The sequence below is a fragment of the Pelobates fuscus genome, chromosome 2, assembly GCF_036172605.1.
Source record: "Pelobates fuscus isolate aPelFus1 chromosome 2, aPelFus1.pri, whole genome shotgun sequence".
In the NCBI taxonomy this organism is placed as follows: domain Eukaryota; kingdom Metazoa; phylum Chordata; class Amphibia; order Anura; family Pelobatidae; genus Pelobates; species Pelobates fuscus.
The window spans coordinates 314,008,738-314,035,295 of NC_086318.1; the positions used below are offsets into that span (position 1 = coordinate 314,008,738).

A 26,558-nucleotide genomic window follows, 5' to 3' on the forward strand; every position below is an offset into this window, starting at 1 on the left:
TCTCTACCTTTGTGAGAGCTGGGTGGATTATTTATCTGAGGTGCCTCTTGGATGGCTGTTGGACCAGCAGCTAGGCAGGCAGTCACGGGGGCGGGCGGGTGGGCGTGAAAACTAAGCAGTGAGGGAGCTGTCATCTGCTTGTTCAGCTCCCTCACACGATGCTTAGTGATGCTGGGACCTGGACGGACGTCATATTCCGGCTCTCGGCACCACTGGAGGATTTGAGGGAGCTAAGCAGGAAGAGCTCATAGATCAGCACTCCCTTGTGCTCCAAATTCCTTGTTAGCCCTGCGGTAAATACATCGCTGCACGAAGACATACAAAAACTCCTGTCTTACTAAATGAATAACCAGAGGTTTGCCTTACTAAGATTCTGTTTGCATATGCACATTCATCCAGGTTAAAAAGTGGTTAAAGCACACATTCAATTGCATACGTACATACATACTACTATAAACAACCAAGTGATACATAGTGCCCCATAAAAATAAATAAAGTGAAAGGTTTTTGTGAAAAATGGTAATAAGTTAATAAGGATGGGAGAAACCAGTGGAACCAGCAGGTAATTTCCAATGGAAACTGCTTTTACACAACTTTTAAGAATAGATCACTTCGAACTGCACATGGTCAATTGACGATGTGCTCATGTGCACTGTGTGGTTGGAAGGGTTAATAGTGCTGAACGCACTCACTCAGCACCGCAAGGAACTCTGTTTCTCTCGCCAGGAGCAATGCCCTCGTGGTCGGCAGTTACTCTTCGAGTCTGGGCATGCTCCGATTGGAGCACTTGTCCGCAACGAGGACATTTTCGTTAGGGAAATCTACTATATAAGCAGTTCTGAGGTGACAATTTGGTGTCAGCGGAACACAACAGCGAACTGGGCGCCTGCGATTTTGTGCTGCATCTGCTTCTCTGGCCTCCCTCCCTATTTATTATTTTTGTTGTGGTCTTTTATTGGGGTTAAGGTCACCTGCCTATTCAATTGGGGGGTGGACTATATTGTATTGGCTATTGATATGCTTAAGTTCTGGCTATTCAGGGCAGAACAATGGAGAGTCATAAGTTAAATCTCTTGGTTACCTGGGAGTTTTGGTTACAAGTTATCTGGTTTTCAGAGTGAGTTGTTATTGTAACAAAGTGTTTGTAAATTAAATAAGAGATCACGGCCTTCTCTTCCACATACCTGCCTCGGTGTGTTTATTATTACAGTTATATTTATATGTGGTTTATTATGTATATAGTTTTAATTCTTATGCCTGCAGTGCAGATGATAAATCTCCTTAATGTTTCTGTTGTCTCATAACTCCAATATCGGCTTTCTGTGAATTGCAACTACGGTGGGTGGGGTAAAATAGTCAGGCCAGGGTAGATCAGACCAAAGGGGGTGAACCTACCCAGGATGGGGGACAGGTTCGCCTTAATAGCTAGCAGGTAAATTTGGCATGAATGCACGCCAGGCTACCTGCAAATCACCCAGGCCAACGCACTTTTTCAGTGGTCTCTGCTTAGCCTTAGTCTGCTGATGATGTGCTTGTGCTACGTTTTTAGGGGACAGTCCTTGGAGTGCCCAAAAGTGGGATACCAGGAAACAAATCCGGGACAGGATCCTAAAAATTGGGATGATTGAAGGCCTGTTGTTTTCTTTATTTGCATAGTGTGCCGGGACTGAACTGTATCGTGAAGTCATTCACACCAATGAGGCATTCTTCAGAGAATTGCCAGGTTTGCTGTAAACAAAACCTAATAGCTTGACATTGCCAGGGCTTTTTTTTGTATTGGTCCTGTTTCAGTCTCCACTGACCTGCAGGTATAATACTGACTAGAGAAGGTTACTATAGCAACTTGTAATTTTATTTCCAAATATATAATTTCCTTAGGGAATTAACTTTACATCAACACTAACCCCTCTTACCCCATAACAAAACCAGTGAGTGGCATTTTACAGAAAATAATGGCAGTTCTCTGGTAATGATGTTGGTCTCCCTCTGCCCAGCTGGCAGTGAACCTGTTAAATGCTCACACACACAGGGCCATAGTGGAGGCCAGCAGCTGCCTGGGTGATAGTGAAAGTAAAGCTAGAGGGCGCTGTGCAGCCGGTGTTAGTACATGGCATGCGTCTCTGTGCAAAGAAGGAAAACAAGGAAATGGTGGAGGGAGAGCCTGCCACTTATTCCATGTAACGACCCACCGGCGGCGGGCAGGGAGCGGGCACACGGCGCATTGATGGGTTAAACACGCGGGCCGGCCAGCCCACGAGCATGGATTACGAGTTCAAGAGCAAGCTGTCCGCCGAGCGGGAGAAGGTGGAGGATCTGTTCGAGTATGAAGGCTGCAAAGTGGGTCGGGGCACCTATGGGCATGTTTACAAAGCCAAGAGGAAGGACGGGTAAGAGGGCGGGGTGACTGGCTGTCACGGCACTTTGCATACCTGTCTGTGCGTGCATCGCTTGCAGCATGAACCCCAGCCATGGCAGCAGCTGCCGTGCCAGCCTGTGTGTGTGCCTGGTATTATTCTGGGTGCATGTACCAGCCATGTGTTGGCATGCACCTGTGTGTGTCTCATGCACAGCTCACTGTTTGTGTCATGCATCTTTCAGTGTGTGTGATGCACACTGCACTCTGGTGCCCTGGCACTGAGCATGTGCCCATGGCTGCCCTCTTTGTGTGCCAGTGAGCTGGTTGTACCTGTGCAGTGAGTGCATGCAGTGGGTGCAGGTTGCTGCTGCTGTCAGGGTTACAGGTTATTGATGGTGATGCTGTGTATTTGGGACTCCCTCCCCCTCTACACACGCCCGAGATACTGAAGTTGTGATGGGGGAGGGGGAAACCCTCAGCTACAAATGTTTATGTTGGGGTAAGCCAGCCTAGTAGTCCCTCCTACTCCATCCCTCCCTCCTCCATCATTTGTAAGTATTTTTCCCTCTTCTTGTGTTGCCTTATTCCCCTCCCTCCCCTTAACCCGTTAAGGATCAAGGCTTTTTTAAGATGCAACTCATTGTAACCAAGGCCTTCTTGGCATTTTTGCTATGCGTTCTTTCTACCACAATTTACCACTTTCTGTTTAAGTGCACTCATACATATTATATATAATTTTTTAAGGAGAAATAGGGCTTTTTTGATACACACACAGGTGTTTTTTTATTTTTGTATTCCACAGTTTTACATGCAATACTTTTTAAACACCAAGTGCATGTAAAGAAAACTTACACAAAATAGAATAACCAGGTCCTGATTTTTATAATGCCCAATAAGTCTAGGTTTTTAATTATCATTTTTTTTTTTTTTAGAAATTATAAAACAAATACTGCAAGGAGTCAATTCAATTTTTAACCCCTGCTGATACCGTTACTGCTTGATGGGCTATGCCGTCACTGGGTATCGAAGCCCTGCACGGCAACCGTCAGGTGGTCCTTAAGTAGTTAAACCTTCAGTCTGTGTTATTAAAATAGAGGTATGTATCCTCACAGAACTATCCTATTGTGTTTCCATGCCATATTTTTCCATCTGGAACATAACACAGGTAAGAGATGGGTCATTTGGTCAATGCACCAATTAAAGGGTAACTATAGCGCCCCGGAAAACAAACATGTTTTTCTCGCACCATAGCTAACCCATTCTGTCACTTACCTGGGTCCAGCCCCAATGTCCCTTGGCGCTGGCTCAGCTCCGCCTACACTCCTCTCCCACCGACGTCAGGAGAGACCTAATGCGCATGCATGCCAATGGCTGCGCTCGCATTAGGATTAAATGCTTTTTTCTGGGATCCGGTGATGCTGGAAGTCCTCATGCATAGCGTGAGGACATTCAACGTCGTATCGCCTATCCACTAGTTGCTGTCTGGTAAACAGACGCTAGAGGAGGAGTTAACCCTAGTAGGTAATTATTACAGTTTATAAAAACTGCAATAATTACATGCTCATAGTTAAGGATGATAGGAGTTTGCACCCAAACCACTTCCATGAGCTGAAGTGGTCTGGGTGCCTACAGTGTCCCTTTAAAGATGCCATTCAGTTTTCAGGGTCGCAGGTCAGTTAAATCTTCCATTTTGCAATGTTGGTGAGATGAGTATCAGTAATATGGATAATAGTAGCATTTATTCATCAGGTGCAGCCATAAATAAAAGTAAAAATTAAAATATAAATAAGTAGCCTAAAAGTGAAAAAGCTACTGTTATTGATGACGTATAATGATTGCACAACAGTGCAGAAAAAAAGCAGTGTATACAAATTGATTTATCATGTAATTAAAGAATTAAAATATAAAATTTACTGAACTCATCAAATTTTCATTGTTATTTTTGAAAACTTACTCATCATGAGCTGCTGTTATGGGAAGCTATTGTGGTGCAAGGTGATCCCCAGCACTGGCTTACCTGAAGGTAATAGTGTAACCCCGAAGTCTACAAGCCGGTGCCTGAATGTTCTGCCCATGTAGGTCAAACCTTTCAAAAATGATTAGACTACTTGCAATGTGGTGGCGTTAGGGCATTCCTGGCACCATAACCACTACAGTGTGTTGATTTATACTGTATAGTATAAATTGTGTGACGGAAAATGAGACAGTGCCAAGCCTCTTGGATATTGTATATTAATATATACATGAATAAGGTGTAAGTAGAAACCACAGGGACCAGTGCGAAAATTGCACTGGGGCCCCTCCATGCATCTTCTCTCCCCCCCCCCCCACTACTCCATTTGTATACTATAACACATACAGATAGAGACACACAGAGTGCCACACATACACAGACACACATACAGACAGATGCACATACACAGAATTACACTCATATAGATACAGTGACACACATACAGATGCACAGGGGCACACACTGACACACATGCAGATACACATACAGACACATGTGCAGAAAAACAAATACACATACAGACACATATAGACATACAGATACACAGGCAGAAACAGATACACAAAACACACAGACACATATGCGAATACACAGACACATACAAACAGATACACAGAATGACACGCATACAGATATAAACAGTGACACACATACAGATACATAGGGGCACACACTGAAACACATGCAAACAGGTACACATACCCATACAGACAAACAGATACACATGCAGCCAAACAGATACACAGACAAAGAGATTCACATACAGACCCACATGCAGACAAAGAGATACACATACAGACCCACATGCATGCAAACAGATACACAGACAAAGAGATACACTTACAGACAAACAGATGCACATACAGACACACATGCTGCCTCATGATGATGGGAGTCGGTGCTCCCACTCTGACTCCCTTCTCTCTTTCTCCACGGCTCTGTTAGCTGGGAGGAAGTGACGGCTAGCACATAAACAGAATAGTACATATACTCACACACACACACAATCTGCCATACACTGCAGCCACCTGTTAGCTTACCTTTTTTGTGTCTGGGCTGTGGCTGATGGAAGTGAGCATGCAGCAGCAGCTCACTAGCCTCTCCCTATTGCCTGCTCTCCAGCCTCCTCCTCCAACCCGCGCAGGTTAAAGGGCCGGCACCCGACCCAGCCCCTGTTCAGGAACAATACCCATCAGGCTGGGTAATGAGTAGGGGGCATTTATAATGGGTAATATCCTGGAAATCAAGCACACACAAGCTGACACACATTGTATGTCAGATTGTGTGTGTGATTTTCCGGGACATTACACATGGTGTGCGGGTATCCGGGAACCTCATTAAATATGCGGGCATCTCCTGGACCTGCCGGGAGAGTTGGGATGTCTGCATTAGATTGCACTAGATCTACTGGAGATTTAGTTGACTAAACTAGGCTAAAACTAAAACAATTCAGATGACTAAAATACAACTATAACTAAAATTGCTTTTAAGTCAAAAGACTATGACTAAAACTAAATTGACATTTGCGGCCAAAATTAACAATGCACAAATGGTCTATTCAGCTCACTCAAGTATATCACACAATGGAAAGCTTACTTCTATCAGCCATAAATGTACAGGTGCATGTGAAACACAATTCCATACTTCGTATAATTAGCTTTCTCATAAAGATTTCTTTAGGTCTCTGTATATACACTCTGTATAGACGCCAGTTGTCAATTATAATCATTATAAATTGGTAGAATGCCAGACTTTTACAAGCATAGAGGATCAAAGTCCGGCCCCTCCCCCAGTACAGTCATTTTGATGGTCATTAAAGCTTTGACACTGACGTGAACTGCTTTTCTCTCTTGAGGAATACAACTTAATTATCATGTAGGTTTACCCTAGTTGTTCTAAGTGTCAAGTTAGCTTCAGGGTTTAGAGAAGTTTCCGTGTGTTGCTTCCCTGCAGCAATGGAGCATTTTGGCATACACTGTAAGAAACTGCTGCTGTTAGTTGTTTGTTTTTTTACAGTGAAAATATGCATTAATAGCCCTGAGATTTATTTGTAGGAAAAAAATATTTTATTTCTAGAATTTTTGGGTGTTTCTCTTATTATTATTATTATTATTACGATATTTATATAGCGCCATCAAATTCCGCAACGCTTTACAATGGGTGGACAAACAGACATGTAGTTGTAACCAGACAAGTTGGACACACAGGAACAGATGGGTTGGGGGCCCTAGATTAAAATTAGTTTATTTTCACACTATACTGTCAATTCCTCCTACTTGCATAATATTGGGAGTTATTATTATCATTTATATAGCGCCAACATGTTCCACAGCGCTTTACAATTGTAAAATGGGGATATTTGACAAGTAATTTACATACAGAATATAACACGACAAGAGGTGAAGAAGGCTCTGCTCAAACAAGTTTACAGTCTACGAGGAAGGGGTAAAGGCACACAAGATAAATAACAGCATGTCAGAGGAGCTAGGACAGGCATAGTGTCAGGGTACCTGTGGTCTCTACCTCCGAAAGAGGTAGAGACTTAGCTGTTCCTCCATCCAGACGGTCTGATGGCTCCCTTCCCCGCGGTCTATCCGGTCATGCTAGGCCGGCCGCGAGGGAGTGACAGCATCTAGGCAGGAAGTAGTCATCAGGACACTCCCCCGGAACAACCTGTCAGTCAATGGCTGCAGGACCAATCAGGACGCCTTGGAGGCGTGGTTACTGCTCTGAACAGGGTATTTAACAGAGCTTCTTTCATTAGCTCATTGCCCTGTCGTGGTTCTAGCTTGTTCTAGTCACTCAGTGCTTGTGTATTCTATTATCCCTTTTGGTTTTGACCCGGCTTGTTTACCTTACTCTGCTTATCTCTGTTACCCTTGATTCGGCTTGTCTCTCGCTTACCTGTCTTCTGTTACCCTCGACCTCGGCTTGTCTTTGACCATTCTATACTGTACTACTTACGTTAGTCCGGCCATTCTAAGGTCCGGTATACGTATCTGGCTACTGTTTGTACTCTGCGTGTTGGATCCCTGTCCCGATCCTGACATTACGACAGGGCCAATGGATCCTGCAAGTACAAACAGTCAGCTGGCTGCTCCTGATCCTAGGTTTGAAGCCATGGATCACAGAATGGATCAGATGGCGCTTGCGCTACAGGCTCTATTAGCTTGTGCCAATAACCCACCAGAGGAGATACGTAATACCCCTGTTTCTCCTGTCGGTTCAGGTCTAGAGGTAGCCACAGTGGGTGCTTCTTCTCACATTACCCCCCCCAGTACGCTATGGTGGGGCTCCTGAGAAGTGTCGTGGTTTTTTAAACCAAATTAGTATCCACTTTGAATTGCAACCTCGCTCTTATCCTACAGATAGGGCAAAAGTAGGATTTATTATCACCCTACTCATTGAGAAAGCACTGAGATGGGCCAACCCACTATGGGAGAACGATAATCCATTAGTTTATAACTATAACGCATTTGTAGCTGCTTTTAGAAGAACATTTGACCCTCCAGGTAGAAAGGTTAATGCAGCCAGATTACTGTTGCGCCTGAGACAGGAGAACCAAACACTGGTGGATTATGCACTAGAGTTCAGGTCTCTGGCGGCAGAAATTAAGTGGAATGAGCAGGCGTATATGGATGTATTTTTGAATGGCCTATCTGATGTAATCCTTGATGAGGTTGCTACCAGAGAACTCCCTGAGAATTTAGAGGATTTAATTTCGTTCATCTCTCGTATAGATGAACGTCTAAGAGAGAGACAGAACACTCGAGAGAGGAACCAGAGACCTTCTTTTAGGTTTGCTCCCGCTGTTCCAAGTCCTGACTCCACGATATCTTTGCTTACTGAACCTATGCAGATAAGGTATACCCGCCTCTCTGAGGAGGAAAGACAGCACAGGAGAAGAAAGGGTTTGTGTATGTATTGTGGAGCCAAGGGTCATTTACTCTCGAACTGTTCTAACCGCCCGGGAAACGCTCGCACCTAAGTCTCTCTAGAGGACAGGCCTTGGGTGTTTCTATTTTGTCCTCTACTCCTGATTATAAAGATCACAGGCTTCTGCTACCAGTTTCCTTAACTTGGGGGAAGGAAGTAGTAAGGGCTATGGCATTGATAGATTCCGGTGCTGCTGAGAATTTTATCGACCAAGCCTTTGCTAGTAAGAACAATTTCCCATCCCAGCTAAGGGAGACACCTTTGGCCGTTGAGGCCATAGATGGTAGACCACTACTAGACCCTGTTATCTTTCGTGAGACCATACCCATTAATTTAAATGTGGGTATCCTACACGTGGAGAATTTATCTCTTCTGCTCATTTCGTCTCCTTCCGTTCCCATAGTTCTGGGGTACCCATGGTTGAAAAAACATAACCCTATTATCGATTGGGAGTTAGGAGAGATACTCTCGTGGGGCCAGGGCTGCCAGGATCGGTGTTTGTGCAAGGTTTCTCCATTAGCTAATATTAACATACCGGAGAATCCTACTCAGTCCACAGAAAGACAAATACCAGACCTTTACCTAGACTTAAGGGCAGTGTTTGACAAGAAGAATGCCGATTCTTTGCCTCCACACAGGTCATTTGACTGTAAGATTAAGCTTCTACCCGGCACTATGCCTCCGAGGGGCCATGTATATCCTTTGTCTGTTCAGGAAAACTCGGTTCTAGAGGAGTATATTCGGGAGAATTTAGAAAAGGGATTCACCAGGAGGTCTTCTTCTCCGGCCGGGGCTGGGTTCTTTTTCATTAAGAAGAAGGATGGCACGCTGAGACCTTGTATCGATTACCGAGGCTTGAATAAAATAACTGTCAGAAATGCCTATCCTATCCCACTGATTACCGAGTTATTTGATCGTCTTAAGGGCTCCAAAATCTTCACCAAGTTAGATCTCAGAGGGGCTTACAATTTGGTGAGAATCCAGCAAGGTCACGAGTGGATGACGGCATTCAATACCCGGTATGGCCATTACGAATACACTGTTATGCCATTTGGACTATGCAATGCTCCTGCAGTATTTCAAGATTTGATTAATGAGGTACTTAGGGAGTTTCAGCATGATTGTGTTATTGTTTACCTGGACGACATACTAATACACTCTAAGGAGATTGAGACTCACCATAGACAGGTCAGAAAGGTATTACACAAGCTGCTGCAACATGGTCTATATTGCAAATTGGAGAAGTGCAGTTTTGATCAGTCTCAGGTAGACTTTCTTGGATACGTGATTTCTGGGGAGGGTTTTAAAATGGATCCTGTAAACTTCAATCTATTTTAGACTGGCCCTTGCCCAAAGGACTCAAGGCTATCCAAAGGTTTATTGGTTTTTCCAACTACTATAGGCGCTTCATTAAAGGATACTCCTCTATCATTGCGCCTATTACCAATATGACCAAACAAGGGGCTGATACTAAGTTCTGGTCTAAGGAAGCTCTGGGTGCTTTCAAGACTCTCAAGGAACTTTTTGCCTCGGCTCCCATTCTAGTTCATCCTGATACGACTCTGCCTTTCTTGCTCGAGGTCGATGCCTCTGAGACAGCAGTTGGGGCTGTTCTGTCTCAAAGGTTAGGGGTGGATAAACCGTTACACCCTTGTGGTTTCTTCTCTAAGAAATTTTCTGGGCCTGAGAGCAGATATGACATCGGGGAAAGGGAACTGTTAGCAGTCATTAAAGCCTTAAAGGAGTGGAGACATTTGTTGGAGGGGACCCTACACCCTATTACGATTTTGACGGACCACAAAAACTTGTCCTATATTGGGGAGGCTAAGCACTTATCCTCTAGACAAGCTCGTTGGTCCTTATTCCTGACTCACTTCAATTATGTACTGACTTACAGACCTGGTTCTAAAAACTCTAAAGCCGATGCATTATCTCGCCAATATGAACCTTCTACTGTACCTGAACCAGTTCTTTCTTCTATAGTTCCGAAATGCAATATCATTGCTAATACGAATCTCAGGATTCATTCTCCATTACTGGCCGAGATCATTAAGTTGCAACATCTAGCACCTAAACAGACTCCTGCGGGCCGTCATTTCGTTCCTCCTGCTCTTCAACTGGAACTTTTACAGTGTTTACATAATAGCAAGATGGCGGGACATCCTGGTATTCGCAAAACTTACGCGTTGATCTCTAAGGACTTCTGGTGGCCTGCTTTACGGAGGGATATTGAGGAGTTCATCGCTGCATGTGAAGTTTGTACTAAAACCAAACAACCCCATACGCTTCCATGTGGATTCCTGCAACCCTTGGAGGTTCCAGAAAAACCATGGTCCTGTTTGGCCATGGACTTTATTGTCGATCTACCCATCTCTAAAAGACAGACTGTTATCCTCACCGTGGTTGACAGGTTTACTAAGATGGCACACTTCATTCCCCTGCCTAAACTCCCGTCTTCTCCCGAATTGGCAGAGATATTCGCTAAGGAGATTTTTCGCCTACATGGGATACCCTCTCAAATTGTATCGGACAGAGGCTCCCAATTTGTTTCCTGCTTTTGGAGGTCCTTCTGCTCTCAACTTGGTATTAAATTAAACTTTTCTTCTGCCTATCATCCTCAGTCTAACGGAGCTGCTGAACGTACCAACCAGAAAATTGAACAATATTTACGATGCTTTGTTTCTGAACACCAGGATGATTGGGTCGGTTTGATTCCTTGGGCGGAGTTTGCACACAACAATCTCGTTTGCGATTCTACTCATTCAAGCCCCTTCTTAATGAATTATGGTTTTCATCCATCTATTCTTCCTTCGGATTCCCCTTCCCAGGGGGTGCCGTCGGTTGATGTTCATGTTGCCAATTTGAGGAAGTTGTGGGATCAAACTCGACAAATCCTTGTGCACAACTCTATGTTGGTCAAGAAACACGCTGATAAACGTAGAAGGGCGGCTCCGGTCTTTGTTCCAGGTGATAGGGTATGGCTGAGCACGAGGAACATCCGTTTAAAAGTGCCCTCCATGAAGTTCGCTCCTCGTTATATTGGACCCTACAGGGTGCTGACCCGTATCAATCCAGTTGCGTATCGTTTAGCTCTTCCTAATACCTTACGCATCCCGAACTCGTTTCACGTTTCATTGCTGAAACCACTCATATGTAACAGATTTTCCTCCACAATAGCCCCTCCTCGCCCCGTTCAGGTGGAGGGTCAGGAGGAGTATGAGGTTAACTCTATTATTGATTCTCGAATCTCCCGGGGGAGAGTACAATATCTGGTTGATTGGAAGGGATATGGTCCTGAGGAGAGGAGTTGGGTACCTCAGGAGGATGTTCATGCTCCCCGTCTCCGCAGGGCGTATCACTCTCGCTTCCCATCTCGTCCCGGTTCATTCCGCCCGGTGGGCGTATCTGAGAGGGGGGGTACTGTCAGGGTACCTGTGGTCTCTACCTCCGAAAGAGGTAGAGACTTAGCTGTTCCTCCATCCAGACGGTCTGATGGCTCCCTTCCCCGCGGTCTATCCGGTCATGCTAGGCCGGCCGCGAGGGAGTGACTGCCTTTTACAGCATCTAGGCAGGAAGTAGTCATCAGGACACTCCCCCGGAACAACCTGTCAGTCAATGGCTGCAGGACCAATCAGGACGCCTTGGAGGCGTGGTTACTGCTCTGAACAGGGTATTTAACAGAGCTTCTTTCATTAGCTCATTGCCCTGTCGTGGTTCTAGCTTGTTCTAGTCACTCAGTGCTTGTGTATTCTATTATCCCTTTTGGTTTTGACCCGGCTTGTTTACCTTACTCTGCTTATCTCTGTTACCCTTGATTCAGCTTGTCTCTCGCTTACCTGTCTTCTGTTACCCTCGACCTCGGCTTGTCTTTGACCATTCTATACTGTACTACTTACGTTAGTCCGGCCATTCTAAGGTCCGGTATACGTATCTGGCTACTGTTTGTACTCTGCGTGTTGGATCCCTGTCCCGATCCTGACACATAGGCAACCTTCGGCACTGCAGATGTTTTGGACTACACCGCCCATGATGCTTTGCCAGCATTATGTGTGTAAGAGCATTTGTGGGGATGTAGTCCACAACATCTGGAGTGCTGAAGGTTGCCTATCCCTGGGCTAGGAATTGATGGATAAGATGCCTGTGTTGACATAAGCTGGTGAAAGTACTGCGTGGCAAAAACCGAACAGTGTCAGGAGAGAGTGAACTGGACTATGGTGTTGAGGGAACTGATGAGGGCAGTAAAATGAGAGAAGCATCATTCAGGAATATGGTAAGCTTTCCTATAGAGGTGTGTTTTCAGTGACTTCTTAAAGGAATGGAGGCTACAGGAGAGTCTCATGGCATGGGGTAGCTAATTCCAAAGGAATGGTGTAGTCCTTAAAAAATCTTGCAGATGAAAGTTGGCAATGTGGGAACGAGCAGATATCAGGAGGTCATTTGCAGAGCAAAGGGAACGAAAAGGGGCAAAGCAGGTATTTGAAAAAGTGGATGAGTAGTGAGTTGCAGTAGTCAAGTTGGTAACTGATGAGTGCATGAACAAGTGCCTTAGTTGTATTTTGACATGGAAAAAGGCAAATGTGGGCAATATTTTTAAGGTGACAGTAACAGGATTCCGAGACAAACTGGATGTGAGGTAAGACATGAGTCGAAAGTAACACCAAAGCAGCAAGCTTGAGGGGTTTGGGTAAATGTGTCCCATTAATGGTGGAGTTCAGTTTTTAAAAAAAACATCCAGTTAGAGATGGAAGAGAGGCAGTTTGTGACAGCTCCAAGAGAGCAGGTAAATCTGAGTATCATCAGCATATAGATGGTACTGATATAATAGGGTTACCAAAAGAGACCGTGTAGGTGGAGAATAAAAGAGGATCAAGAACAATGTCATTATGAAAAGTAGTTCTGGGGCAAAGCTCTAAAAGTAGAGCAATCAGCTGGAGCATTCTATTGGTTTTTGTGGTGATTTTACCTCATTTATAAATTTCCCTCCAAATTACACCATATAAATAAACTCTCATTTTGTTTGTGAAAAGTGTAGTAGTGCTTTTAAAATATACTAGACACACGTTAGCACACCAAGACCTGCCCCTCTTCAGGAACCTTGTTAATGCAATATTTCAACTTCCGTGTTATCAGTGGAAATACCATCCATCTAATGACAATGGTATTGATAGCGTCAGGACCACCCCACCTTTCAGTCCTGTACTTCCGAGCACAGCAGAGTTCACAGATTGTTATGAAACAGATCTTAGATCACATTGACTCCAGCCCAACAGCAACAAGTGTTTTTAAAGTTCATGCCCGTACATAAACACAAACCACTAAGAAATGTTGTACAAATTGTTCATACAAGATCCCATGTTTCCTGCAACTTATTTAGCCAGGATTTCTGGAAGATGGAAGTGTGGGGAGGGCACAGGCACTTTGGTATTGAAGCCCAAAAATCAAATTCTACTGGTCCCAAGTTCAAAACGAAATCACAAAGGTATGTAACCTTTCCCTAGATTTGACACTTGCTATAGCACTTCTTTTTTTTTTCTCACAACCACAAAAGCCCGAATTCCATTTTATAGGCATTACCCCGAATCCCCTAGTTCTCTGGAGTGGATCTGCTGTGTGATGGAAATCCAGATCATGGAATTTTTGGCAGCCTCGCCGAGAGGCTCACATTTAAGTGTATCCTGTATGTGGTTCCACTGATGATTTTGTTTTTGCCACTTCCAGATAAGTAGTGGAGTTTTTATTTTTAACTCATGTACTCTTCACTACCTCTGTATGCTGAAAAATAAATAGGTTGGCCATTATCCTGGTAATGTTATATTGCTTAGGTTAGCCTCCCACTACACTCTGAAAGGGACTTATCAAGCTAAAATTGACCTCCAAGCCAGATTAACATCACTCATGGCTCTAGTCATTGTACTAGATTGGGACCCCCACCAGTCTCACCACAATCTCTCCTCCTACCATTGGTAATAAAAGTGCAGGAACAGTGACAGGCGATTTGTATTTTAGCTGCCTGTCACCGTTGTCTGCAAGGTATTCTCTGATGGAGTTTGGCCTCACCCAGAAGCAGAAAGGATATGATGTCAAATCTGTTTAGCCCACTACAAGATCTGCTGACTTGGAGAATACTGCATTACTGGTGGTGGTGCCTGCACTGGGCAGGGCAGGAGGTAAATGTTGCATTAACGCAATAAAATGTAATTAACTGAAGTATATGTAAAAATAAATGAGAAAAGCTTAGGAAACCTATTATATACGTAAGGTAGGAATTAGATTTTCTAATTTTATAACAGGTCAGGAGGCGAGTATTTTGCATAATCTTTCTTTACTAAAACTCCAGCACCACAGGTTTAACAATAAAGTTTAGTGAAAAAGACATTGCCTTAGGGTATAAAAGGCCCTTCCTCTTGCATCATTTCCTCTTTCTTTGCTGCTCCAGTTAGACAGGTCAGAGTATTTTATTCTCTGCTATTGAATTTACATTTACTCTGTCAGAGCTTCCTTTCTCTGCTCATTCTTACTATGGAATTTACATTTACACTGTCAGAGCTTCCTTTCTCTGCTCATTCTTACTGTGAAATTTACATTTACTCTGTCAGAGCTTCCTTTCTCTGCTCATTCTTACTATGGAATTTACATTTACTCTGTCAGAGCTTCCTTTCTCTGCTCATTCTTACTGTGAAATTTACATTTACTCTGTCAGAATTTTGTATTCTCTGCACATTCTTACTATGGTTTTACATTCACACTGGGTTTGATGGATTGTCTCTATATTTGATTATCACTATTTATTTTCTTAAATTTTTCCCTTTCTTCCCTATATCCCCACCTGTACTACCTTTGCTTCCCTCTCACTATCTCCCTGTCATTCATTTTACGATTGCGGCAAGTTACCACGATCGCGCTTATCAAACCAGGGACTGAGGCATTGGTTAGGGTCAGCGGGAGGGGGAGTGTGGGAATCCAACATTTGCACGCGAACGGCGGCCATTTTGGGTATTGCAGACCGCGAGATCCAGGGCAGCCAGCCACCTTCCCAGGCTTTCAGATGGGGTGACCCCCCACAGGCTCAAAGAGACACAGTGCACGCAGGTTCACCATCCTGCCATACACTAACAATATGACTCTATGCAGTGAATATCGGACACCCACACTACGACTAAGGTGATCCACGCACCTCCTTACCAAGGAGTGAGGAAATTGCAAATGTACAGGTTCCACAATTCATATATTGTTGGGTGAACCCCAAACCAAACAGGCCCTCCACCCTTGACGGGTGCGGCCCACTTATACGACCGCTCATCGCGGTCGCACAGAGGGTGACCCCCTCCTCAGGCCACTCGACCCCTTGCGACCTGAGGGTCTCGGGTCATATAACACTGGGTGACCCCCAGTCATTAGTGGAAGCCGACTGTACTACTACTCACACAGTGCACGCAGGTTCAACATCCTGCCATACACTAACAATATGACTCTATGCAGTGAATATCGGACACCCACACTACGACTGAGGTGATCCACGCACCTCTTTACCAAGGAGTGAGAAAATTGCAAGTGTACAGGCTCCACAATTCATATATTGTTGGGTGAACCCCAAACCAAACAGGCCCTCCACCCTTGATGGGTGCGGCCCACTTATACGACCGCTCATCCCGGTCGCACAGAGGGTGACCCCCTCAGACCACTCGACCCCTAGCGACCTGAGGGTCTCGGGTCAGATAACACTGGGTGACCCCCAGTCACAAGTGGAAGCCCACTGTACTACTACTCACGTACTTCGGTACCTGACATTCTCCTGTCTTTCACAGAGAGGAATACTCCACTACTTCATGTTGAGTGACTCACCACAATCACCACCATCTGACTTCCAGTCAATGATAAATTCGGCGGTGGCTGCCTGGTGCAGATCCCGAAAACAGACACAGACACCGCATCGGCCACGGAAACGGAAGACACTGACTTCCTTAGAGAAGTCCCCGGAATAAAACTATCCAAACGTTATTTTCTGTGCACTTTATTATTGGGGTGACCCCCCTTACTACTGGGGTGACCCCCACACTCAAAGATGTGCATTCACCAATGGGTTACTGTGCACTTTATTATTGGGGTGACCCCTCTATAGGGGGCGACCCCCACACTCAAGTGTCACAGTGCAAGCAGGCTCATCCCCTGCTATACAATTAAGAGTCACAATACAAGCAGGCTCATCCCCTGCTATATCATTAAGAGTCACAGTGCAAGCAGACTCATCCCCTGCTATATCATCAAGAGTCACAGTGCAAGCAGGCTTACCCCTGCTATATCATTAAGAGTCACAGTGCAAGCAGGCTCATCCCCTGCTATAACATTAAGAGTCACAGTGCACGCAGGCTCACACCCTGCTATATCATTATATGTATATATGACTCTATGCATGGTATCCACAATACAACTGGGGTGATCCACATAATCCTCACTGAGGAAGGGGAAAAATTTGGCAGTAATCAGGCTCCAGCACTCGTCTGCGGACTTCTGTGCACTTTATTATTGGGATTAACCCCTTTACTACTGGGGTTATTCCCCCACTCGCAGATGCACATTCCACATGGAACTATGGCCGGAGGCGCTCTAGGTGTCCTAACACATTTACACATGTACCTAGACCGTATATATAGATATATATACTCAAGAGACTCCACGGATTTGACCGCAGCACGGTCAGACAACACACAGAGATCGAAGAAATGGGGGTTGCCAGGCCTTCATCCACGATCCATACAATTGTAGCCACAAAACCTAGGACAAGGAGACTGCGTGTTCGACTCCAGGTTGCACGCCCTCACTCATTTCACCCCAACAACAGAACATTACTGAGAAACAGCTATACTCTTACATTTTTCCAGTTTCAACGCTCTCATGGTGTAACCATGGGCAGCGGTCTACCTTGTTATGAAATAAGGAAGCTACCTCTACTCGAGTAGGGAGGCTAGAATACTCCGGATGGCCGGAGGATAGGACATAGGATCCCTCTATACTCCTGGGCTGAACGACCCTGTAGGGTAACTTAGCTCCATGAACTAATGCTTAATCTGGATACCTGGTCGTCCCTTGGGGGTCAAAGTCCACATCTTCCAGTACTACCCCTCTACTGTTACTGGAGGACCACAAATCTCACATATGAGGAAACTTCCACTTATTTCCAAGAAGTGCTGGACATTCGCTCCAGACGTCACTGATTAACTCGGGGATAATTTTATGCTCACAGTAGTCGGGAGACTACCATCCTGGCACCGTCCAACAGCTTCCCCACACCTAGGTGGGTTCAATCTTTCGGATTGGACTGACACATACCCGTCCAGGATAGTCACACCAGGGACCCATTTGTCCATTTTGTTTTAATCGACGGGACCAAACGAATCAATTCACATGTCTATCGTTAAGGTACGACCCATGGTACCCAAGAAACTTTTATAACCGGTCATGGCGCCCTTTGCCACAAGGGAATCCACTACCTCACCTATCTACACTACAAGACGTTACTTACTACACACGTAATTGACAATCAGTCTCTAGGGCTGGAAGGCTCGCTGCACATACCCCTACCGGAGAACCATGATCTGGAGAAGAGACGTCCGGCGTCGAGATTACCGACAACCTACAGCTAGCCTGGGACAGATCCGATAGTTGTATTCTCCTACATTTGGACAATATCTCGGCAACCGACTACACAAAACACCTGGACGGAGTCTGGTATCGGACTCTAATAATATCGGAGGAAATTTACAATTTCTAAATTACACGCAAGGTTACCTTACGACTAGGGTTCCCTCAGGAGATTACCTATATCACGAACTGGGTTTCGTGACAACAACTGACAACGGGACTCCTTGGTCACCATCACATCACGGAGATCTGGGTGACACGCACCTCGCCACTACAGCAGAATCGAAGGGGCTCCCGATCCTATTGACTCCATTCTGGGCTATCCTGGTCTCCCATCTTACGGACAACCCACAAGATACCATCGAAGACTTTGGCGGCTCACGTTCCACTACAGGACTTTTCGTATGCTGCGAGGCGTCATACGCTCCAGAACCAGTATCGGAATACACTCGGTTATGGGTTTTAGTTGTGGTTCTCTCTATTCCTACTGGATTTGGATACTCACTCCAACTAACCCTCGAGGAATCTCACAATCGAGACAGCCTCTCTCTCTCCCTTTGTATACTATACCTTTCACACCAGTTATGGCCACCACCTTACCGAGTGGGCACGTTGACCATTGCTCATATGGTTGCGGTGATCGATTGGTTATCGGTCATTCGGGTCATGGATGCATCTCAGACATCCACAACGCATCTTCCTTCGCCGATGTTCATTGGCCGTGTCACGAGAAGAGAATTTCAGGGTGTTCTACTTCCTCGGACTCTTCACACATCCTGTGTTGTTCCATAGCGTTAAAAATGCAAAATATGAAGCCTCCTGTCCCGTTATAAAATTGTAGATTATGCTAACGCAGTGTACCTATAATCTTAATTTTATTAAGGACAGGAGGCGAGTATTTTCCCACCCTACTCCCCCCCCCCCTAATTATCATTCCTTGGGTTGTACTTCAATAAAAGATTTGAATTCAGGGGGTACAGTTATCTGTTTATTACGTGGTTTATTTCATATCACATCTTGAAATTACGACTGCTATCTGTTATGATTTCCTAAATACATACAATTTGACTATATTAATGTATCTATCATAGCTACTTATTTCGGTTAAAATATTCTTGTCTCATCTGATTAATTCCTTTTACGTAAAGTACTATGGAATAAACTGGCGTTTTATAAACAGTAATATTGATTATGCTAATAATAATAATAATGAGGACAAACAGTTCATTTCCAAATCCCTTTCACGTCTTTTGTTTCTTTTCAGTTTGATTCTTCTTCATGGATCAATACATGGGATCGTCTTCGCACTCTACGACAATCTTCCAGTCGGGATTTGGATCATTTACAGTCTGATTCTTCGTCGTTATCATTATTTATTGTAATAGCAGGATATGTTTATGATTATCTTGCACCAAAGAAAGAGTAAATGATGCAAGAGGAAGGGCAATGTATTTTTCACTAAACTTTATTGTTAAACCTGTGCTGCTGGAGTTTTAGTAAAGAAAGATTATGCAAAATACTCGCCTCCTGTCCTTAATAAAATTAAGATTATAGGTACACTGCGCTAGCATAATCTACAATTTTATTACATATACTTAATAGTAAAGAAATCTATTTCCTTTCAGAACTTGATGACAAGATTATTATATTAAAATAGTTTTGAGGTGTCAGTTGCCTTGTATCTGTCTAGCTTCTGCCCAACTGCTAGATCAAGTTTATGGGATGTGAATAGACTCCACTGTCTAGGATGAGATGCTCCTAACTGGCACTCTATTCATGTTAAACCATTTCTTGAGCAGTTTTAACACTAAATAAACAACCCTGACCACCTAAAGCCTGCCTCCATGCCACCTAAATCCTGTACTGGAGGTATGGCTAAGGCCGATTTCCTTCTAGCCATACCAGTTCATCCCAGCAGTAGGTGCTCTGATAGACTAAATGGGGTCAGCTGACACTCTCGGCCAATCACAGCTACCCGTTGCTGCTCAGGCTAATGCTTCTTCATAAACATGCAGCGCATGTTTAGCATTAAAAATGCACACCTGGTGACCCTAGCCAGACAGTATTATCAGTTCAGTCAATATATCCTTTAAAAATGTAAACTGTGCTTTATTTTTTATAAATGATCAGATTTTACTATTAACATGGTGTAAAGTCATGATTTTATTAACGACACAGAGGCGAGTATTATGCTGCAATCTTTCTTTATTTCCCTCAGCAGCAAAGACAAATGTAACATTGAAATCAATATAGGAAGCAGTCAGTAACATATATCTTCCATAGCAACCAAACAGCCAATCAGATTCCACTCTCCAGCATAATAGGTGGTGTTCACTAAACTACTTCCTCTTTCTTGCGATCATCCAACAGAAAAGGAACTCCAATAAGAGGATAATCCCAATAACAAGCGGGTTTCCAGGTCAAGCTGTAAGAGAGAGTAGAATATGGTAATATCTGTCAAGGTTGAGCTCCCCAACACGCAAACTAAAGGACAAGAGAGGCAACCCCAGATAAACGTATTACCGGTCCTTAAAATGGCCGGGCTTAACGTGATAAGAAATATGAATTAGGAACGTCAGACGAATTAGGAAGGTCAGGGTTAGAGCAGGAAGCGTAAACGGAAAACAAAGCCAAAGGTCAAGGAAGCCAGAGATAAGAATAACCAGAAGACAAGCTGAAGTCAGATACCAAGGAAACACAAGTTAACAGAACGCACTCTCGGGCTATAAGAAACCACGACAGGGCAAGGAAATGATGTAAGAAGGAGGTATAAATAGGGCTGAGTGATCTCTGATAGGTTAGGGATAGAGTAGGGTAGATTATAAATAGAGTTGACTACCTGAGTGCTGTCCCCTTTAAGAAACGGTGCGCGCGCATACTCCTTTAAGAAACGGCGCGCGCGCACACCCCCGGACACGCTCGCGCACCTGAGTGCGTAAAGCCGGCCGGAGGACAGCACAGCCCGGCGGAGCAGGAAGAACGTCAGGAACGGAACGGCACGGGCCGCAAGGAGGTATGACAATATCCAAGTATAAAACTGGATTCATGCATAAAATAACATTGTGCAAACTAATAGACAATATCTGATTTAAATTTGTATTCAGTCAACATAATGTTGCAGATGGAGACAGACATTAGAAAGTTCAAAACCCAAATCACATTAATATGGAAAAGCTTGAATCAACAAAACTTACCGTATGTAACTTACCCAGACTACAACACCATCCAGGGATGGGTGGGAGGGATAATACTCGCCAACGTGTCGTTAATAAAATCATGACTTTACTTCATGTAAATAGTAAAATCTGGTAATTTTATTAAGACACGGAGGCTCCCATTATGCTAGTTTAAAGCTGTGAAATAACCACTCCAGCAAAATGTTGAATCGGCTTTAAATAAAAGTCTAGAAATGTGGATTCCAATGACCAATCGGCAGCTTGTAAAATATCGTCTAGTCAGCATCCTACCGCAGAAGCTTTAGAGGCCATAGCACCTCGTACAGAATGTGGATAGAATACAGAAGTATCAATGCCGACTAATGTCATTATCAATTTGACCCATATGGCCAGAAAAGTAGAGGATACTGTAAGGTGTGGTTTGCGGAAAGAGATGAATAATTGAGGTCTCATAGGATTCCGAAGCGAAGCCGTACAGAGTTCGTATTCCCATAGACATGCCACTGGGCAAAGGAAAGGCTTCTCTGGAAATGCAGGGTAGAGTACAGACTTTGAAGAGGTCTTGGTCATTCTAGAGATGTCAAAGAGGACGACTTCCGGTGTAAAGGAACGAGCGTCTGTGTCAAGAGCTCGTACATCAGAGATTCTTTTGCATGAGATGATGCAGAAAAACATAACTAATTTTGCAGGAAGTTGTTTGAGAGATAACATTGTCCGACAATGCTTCTAGAAAATTGATGACAAGAGAAACATCCCAGAGTGAAGAATAACAAGGTAACAGAGGGCGAGAAAAATGCAGGTGTCGACAGACAAAGGGATGTCGTTCCGATGGGGACACCACCGATGCTCTGATGTCCAACGGAAAGCGCATAACAGTAAAGGTTAACCGTGCGATATGCTTTCCCTACTTCAAAAAGGAAGTCAAGAAATGCAAGATGGATGTTAAAGGAGCCGATAAGGGCTCCAGATCTCTTTCCAAGCACTAACCATTCCATGCATTCCAAGCAGATTTATAAGCTTGTCTTGTGCCGAGTGCCCATGCATTCTTGAGAATTCTGAGCGTTGATTGCGGAACGCCCTCGATTGAACAAGATCCCCTAAAATTACCCAAGTCACAAGTCGAAGGAGAGTGTGGAGGATTAACGGGTGAAACTGTCCGTCTGGGTCCTGGAGGAGAGAATCGTAAGATGGCGGGGAAAGTTTATTGCCATTTCCAGTAGATAAGGGAACCATGGTTGTGATGGCCATAGGGGGGTCACAAGTACCAACATGCCATGTTGGCGGTGCAGTTGCAGAAGGCAACGGGGAATAAGTGCAAACTGGGGGAATGCATAGTTTATCTCGGTGGCCCAATTTTGCGAAAAGGCATTCGTCGCTAGAGCCATTGGATCTGGTCTCCACCTGAAAAAACGAAGGAGTTGAGCATTCAAACAAGAGGCAAAAAGATCTATTCCCGAAGGACCCCAATTGTCCATAATTTTCTTGAATATCAAGGGGTCCAGGCACCTATCGATGAAGTCCTTGAGATGTCAGGAATATCAATCCGCTGTGGTGTTGGAGAGGCCGGGAATATATTCAGCTGTCACTGAGGTGTTGTGCATAAGGCAAAATTGCCAGAGATCACGTGCAATGTTCGCCAGAACTTTGGATTTCGTGCCTCCTAGATGGTTGATGTATCTGACTGCAGAGATATTGTCCATCGTCAGTAGAATTGTGTATTGAGAATGAGTTGAAAGTAGGCTGTGTACAGCAAAGGATCCGGCCAGAAGTTCCAGGAAATTGATATGTAGCATCGATTCTAGGTCTGACCATCTGCCTCCTGTGGAGGTGTCTCCACAACACGCAACCCCAACCGTGTAAGCTCGCATCCGAATCTAAGATCAGGTCTGGGGTTGTTCTGAAGATAGCATGTCCATTCCACGCTTCCATGTGGAGAAGCCACCAATTTAGTTTGTCTTTCGTCTCTTTGTCTAATGTCACCATGTCTTCGTAGGATGCCCCGCCGCTGAGGTAAGAGACCTGTAACTGTTGAAGTGCTCGGTAGTGGAGTGGACCTGGGAATATGGCTTGGATATATTCTGCTAGGAGTCCAGATTACTCATGCCAAGTGTTTGAGGGAGAGCTGGGGAACAGCCAATATGTGTCTGATTTCTTTTTTGATATTTAGCAATTTTGATGCTGGAAGATGTAACATCTGAGAGGTTGAATCGATTACTAAACTCGATACGTTGAACAGGTGTCCTAATGGATTTTTCCCAATTGATAAGGAAACCAAGGTTTTGTAACAAAGCCAGAGTCCACGTCAGGTGTGTGTGGAAAAGGTTGGATGATTGGGCTACAAGGAGTATATTGTCCAGATAGATGATAAGCCGAATGCCTCAACTTTTTAACAGAGCAACCATGCCTTTTATGATCTTGGTGAAACACCACAGGGTTGATGACAGGCCAAACGGGAGGCATGTGAACCTCCATTTCCATCCTTGCCACGTGAACTGGAGAAAATTTTGATGTTCTGCTATAGGGACCATGAAATACGCGTCCTTTAAGTCTAATTTGACCATCCAGTCTGCTGGTTGGAGTAGGTTGCGTAGACAGTGTATGCCTAGCATTTTGAAATTGTGGTAGGACACATAACCATTCAATTGGTTTAACTTTGTGACTGATCTCACCCCTCTGCCTTTTTTGGGTACCAGGAAGAGATTGCTGTCATAACCCGGATTATGGGTTGGGATCTCTATAATGGCTTGTTTGCACATCACTACTTGAATTTCCTTGGATACAAGAAGAGTATCTTAATGGGGAAAAAAAACATCTCTCTGGGTGGGGAGATTTGGATCGGGTCTGACACAAAATCTATGCAATAACTTGTTACAGCTTGAAGGACCTTTACATCTGACGTCAGATGCGATCACACATGAGAAAAATGTATGAGTCTGCCCCCCACAACCTGGTATAAGTCTCTTATGTGACCTGATCAAGAACATGACACCTTGGTTCTGTCTGTAAGAAACTCCTCTGTATGCAGCCGGAACAGATGGCTCCTTCCTCTTCTGGTATGCACAAAAGACCCCAATTATTTCACAAAGAAGTCACCAAATAATAGCCCTTTAGCCTGGGCACCTGACTCATTAATAGCTAGATTAACTAGCTTTGGCTCAATTGTTAGCAAGACAGACTTGTGGCGCTTGGTGGCAAGCGCTGTGTTTACATTGTCCACTTGGCTTTGGATCCAACCATGGATGGTATCCCAATCCAGATCACGGTCGTCTTCAACTGCATCAAAGATTTTTGCTGCAGGGCCCAAAATGTCCAAGTCCATGCCTTGACAGATGGTTAGAGAAAAATCTAGACCCTTTCTTGGCTTCCACCCAGTTTTCCCTAGAAATTGTGCAATCTTTGAGTCAACAATAGGTGTTTTAAATGCATCATCTGGGACAGTGAGGCGGGGGCATTCTGCCCGTAATTTATTCCGAGTAGCCTTATCCAAAAGCATACAAACTCTGGAGACATTCCGTGGAAACGCGGATGTCTCAGCTCGTCTGGATCAAAAAAGGGTAAACCCTGAGGATCCAGGATTCTGGAATTGTCACCAGACCCCGACACACTTACCTTGGCCCCCTGACATCATAGCAGGGAAAGTGCTGAGAGAGGAGGTGGATGCCTCTCCAATCGCACCGTCGGAGTCTGATTCGGACTGATTGTCCGAGACATCCCTTTCGGATTTGTCAATTTCCTCTTGAATGTCGTTGAGATTTGACTTAGACGAATCAAGCTGGGCTCTTGCCCGTTTCCATAGTCTAGCCGATTTTGCCTGGCTAGTGGCTCTTTTGCGCGGTGGTGGTAATGCACCATTTATGACAGCAGGAAGACTGTCAGTCAATACAGTTTTGGAGGTTTGTTTGGTATTGGCTGTAAGTTTACGGCCTTGAGAGACCGGTGTTGGAGTAGATGCAGTCGACATAACAGTCTGCTGTGCTGACTGTTGAGCCTGTAAGAGGGCCTGGGCAATAGTATGCGACAGAGAAGTCGACATAGAGTCCATGGCAGATACCATAGCCTGCGTAATGTGTCGAAGAGCGTCTGCATGTCCACAGCTGCAGAGAAATCAGGGGACAGAGTCCCTTCCCCTGGATTGGCTGTTTGGTAGCTATGGAAGATATGTTACTGACTGTTTTCTATATTGATTTCAATGTTACATTTTTCTTTGCTGCTGAGGGAAATAAAGAACGAGTGCAGCATTATAGGAGCCTCTGTGTCTTAATAAAATCCAAATGAATAATTAAGTTAGCTTATTATGAAAAGGTGGCCTGTAAATATTTGATCAATTTAATCTTAAAGTATTAATTGTGCACACAGCTCCTTTACTGATCTGTATTTGTGTGTTAATATACACTTACCCAATATGCTTTGCATGGACTTTAGATGCTCAGAAATGATTCTTAGAACAATCTGCCAATTGGGTGTTATGAAGCAAAGATTAAACTGAGTTTTAAGTATCTCTATATATCCCAAACAAGTTTAAAAACCTGTTTTTCCATTTAAATCCAAGCAACTGGATTTTCTGGACTGTGAGAGATTTTTTGTGTTATTCATACTTTCTGTAGCCAAATAGTGAAGATTATCCATTCCGGTTTGAAATGCAGCATCCTTGAATCTAGTCTCACAGGTTTAAAACGCAGTTTGCAAATTACGTGTTATATGCAATTTGTCATTAAAGGGACATTATTGTCACCCAGACCACTTTGTTAAAACTGTCTGTGTGCAGTGGCTTTGTCCTTTTAACCCTGCAATGTAAAACAGCACAGTTTTTTTTTTAGAAACTGCAATGTTCACCACTAGTGTCTATCAGTATGACAGCCGCTGGAGGTGCTTCCATTGCCCCAATAAGAAAACTTTCCTTCACTGCTTTCCTATGGTGAAGCTTGAATGTCCCCATTTCTCCTCCATGAGGAGCATTAGATTGGATCATCATGGAGGAGGCCATGCTTCCTCCACAACGTTCGCGAGAGGTGGAGATGTAAGCAGGTCCAAGAGAGTTTCAGTCCTGGAAAATGATTGGCAAAGCTTTTGTTTTATTTTATGGTAAATAGGTAGGGGGGTACTTTACCATTAGGGTAAATGCACTTCTACCTCATCATACTTGCCTAATGTCCAATTTTTTTCCCTTCACAATTTGTCCGTCATTTTGAATAATGCTCCTCAGCTCATGCAATTTGTATTAGGCCGATTTCACAAAGCAGGTCAGAGCCCAATCTACAGGGTCCTGTAACTGATCGTTAATAGGAGATCTCAAGGACTCCTTTTATTGGATTAGACAGTGGCTCTAAGGTGGGTGCATGTTGTTTATGGTTTGCAAGGCTCCTGCAGACTGGGCTGATAGCATGATATAGGTGGTACACACAGAAAGATATAAATGCTAAAAAACCTTTAATAAGCT

The 26,558-nt window shown here is 44.2% G+C and overlaps 1 protein-coding gene across 2 annotated transcripts in view; it reads left to right on the forward strand.

Moving 5' to 3' along the window:
- Positions 1 to 2,115: 2,115 nt before the first annotated feature.
- Positions 2,116 to 26,558, forward strand: part of CDK19 (cyclin dependent kinase 19) — a 317,057-nt gene continuing 292,614 nt past the window's right edge. For both annotated transcript variants that reach the window (XR_010086622.1, XM_063443517.1), the window contains exon 1: positions 2,116 to 2,387. Coding sequence is in view for 1 of the 2 variants with exons in the window: in XM_063443517.1 (XP_063299587.1) it covers positions 2,260 to 2,387 (128 nt within the window). In the remaining variant the exon portion in view is untranslated. The remainder of the gene's footprint in view (positions 2,388 to 26,558) is intronic.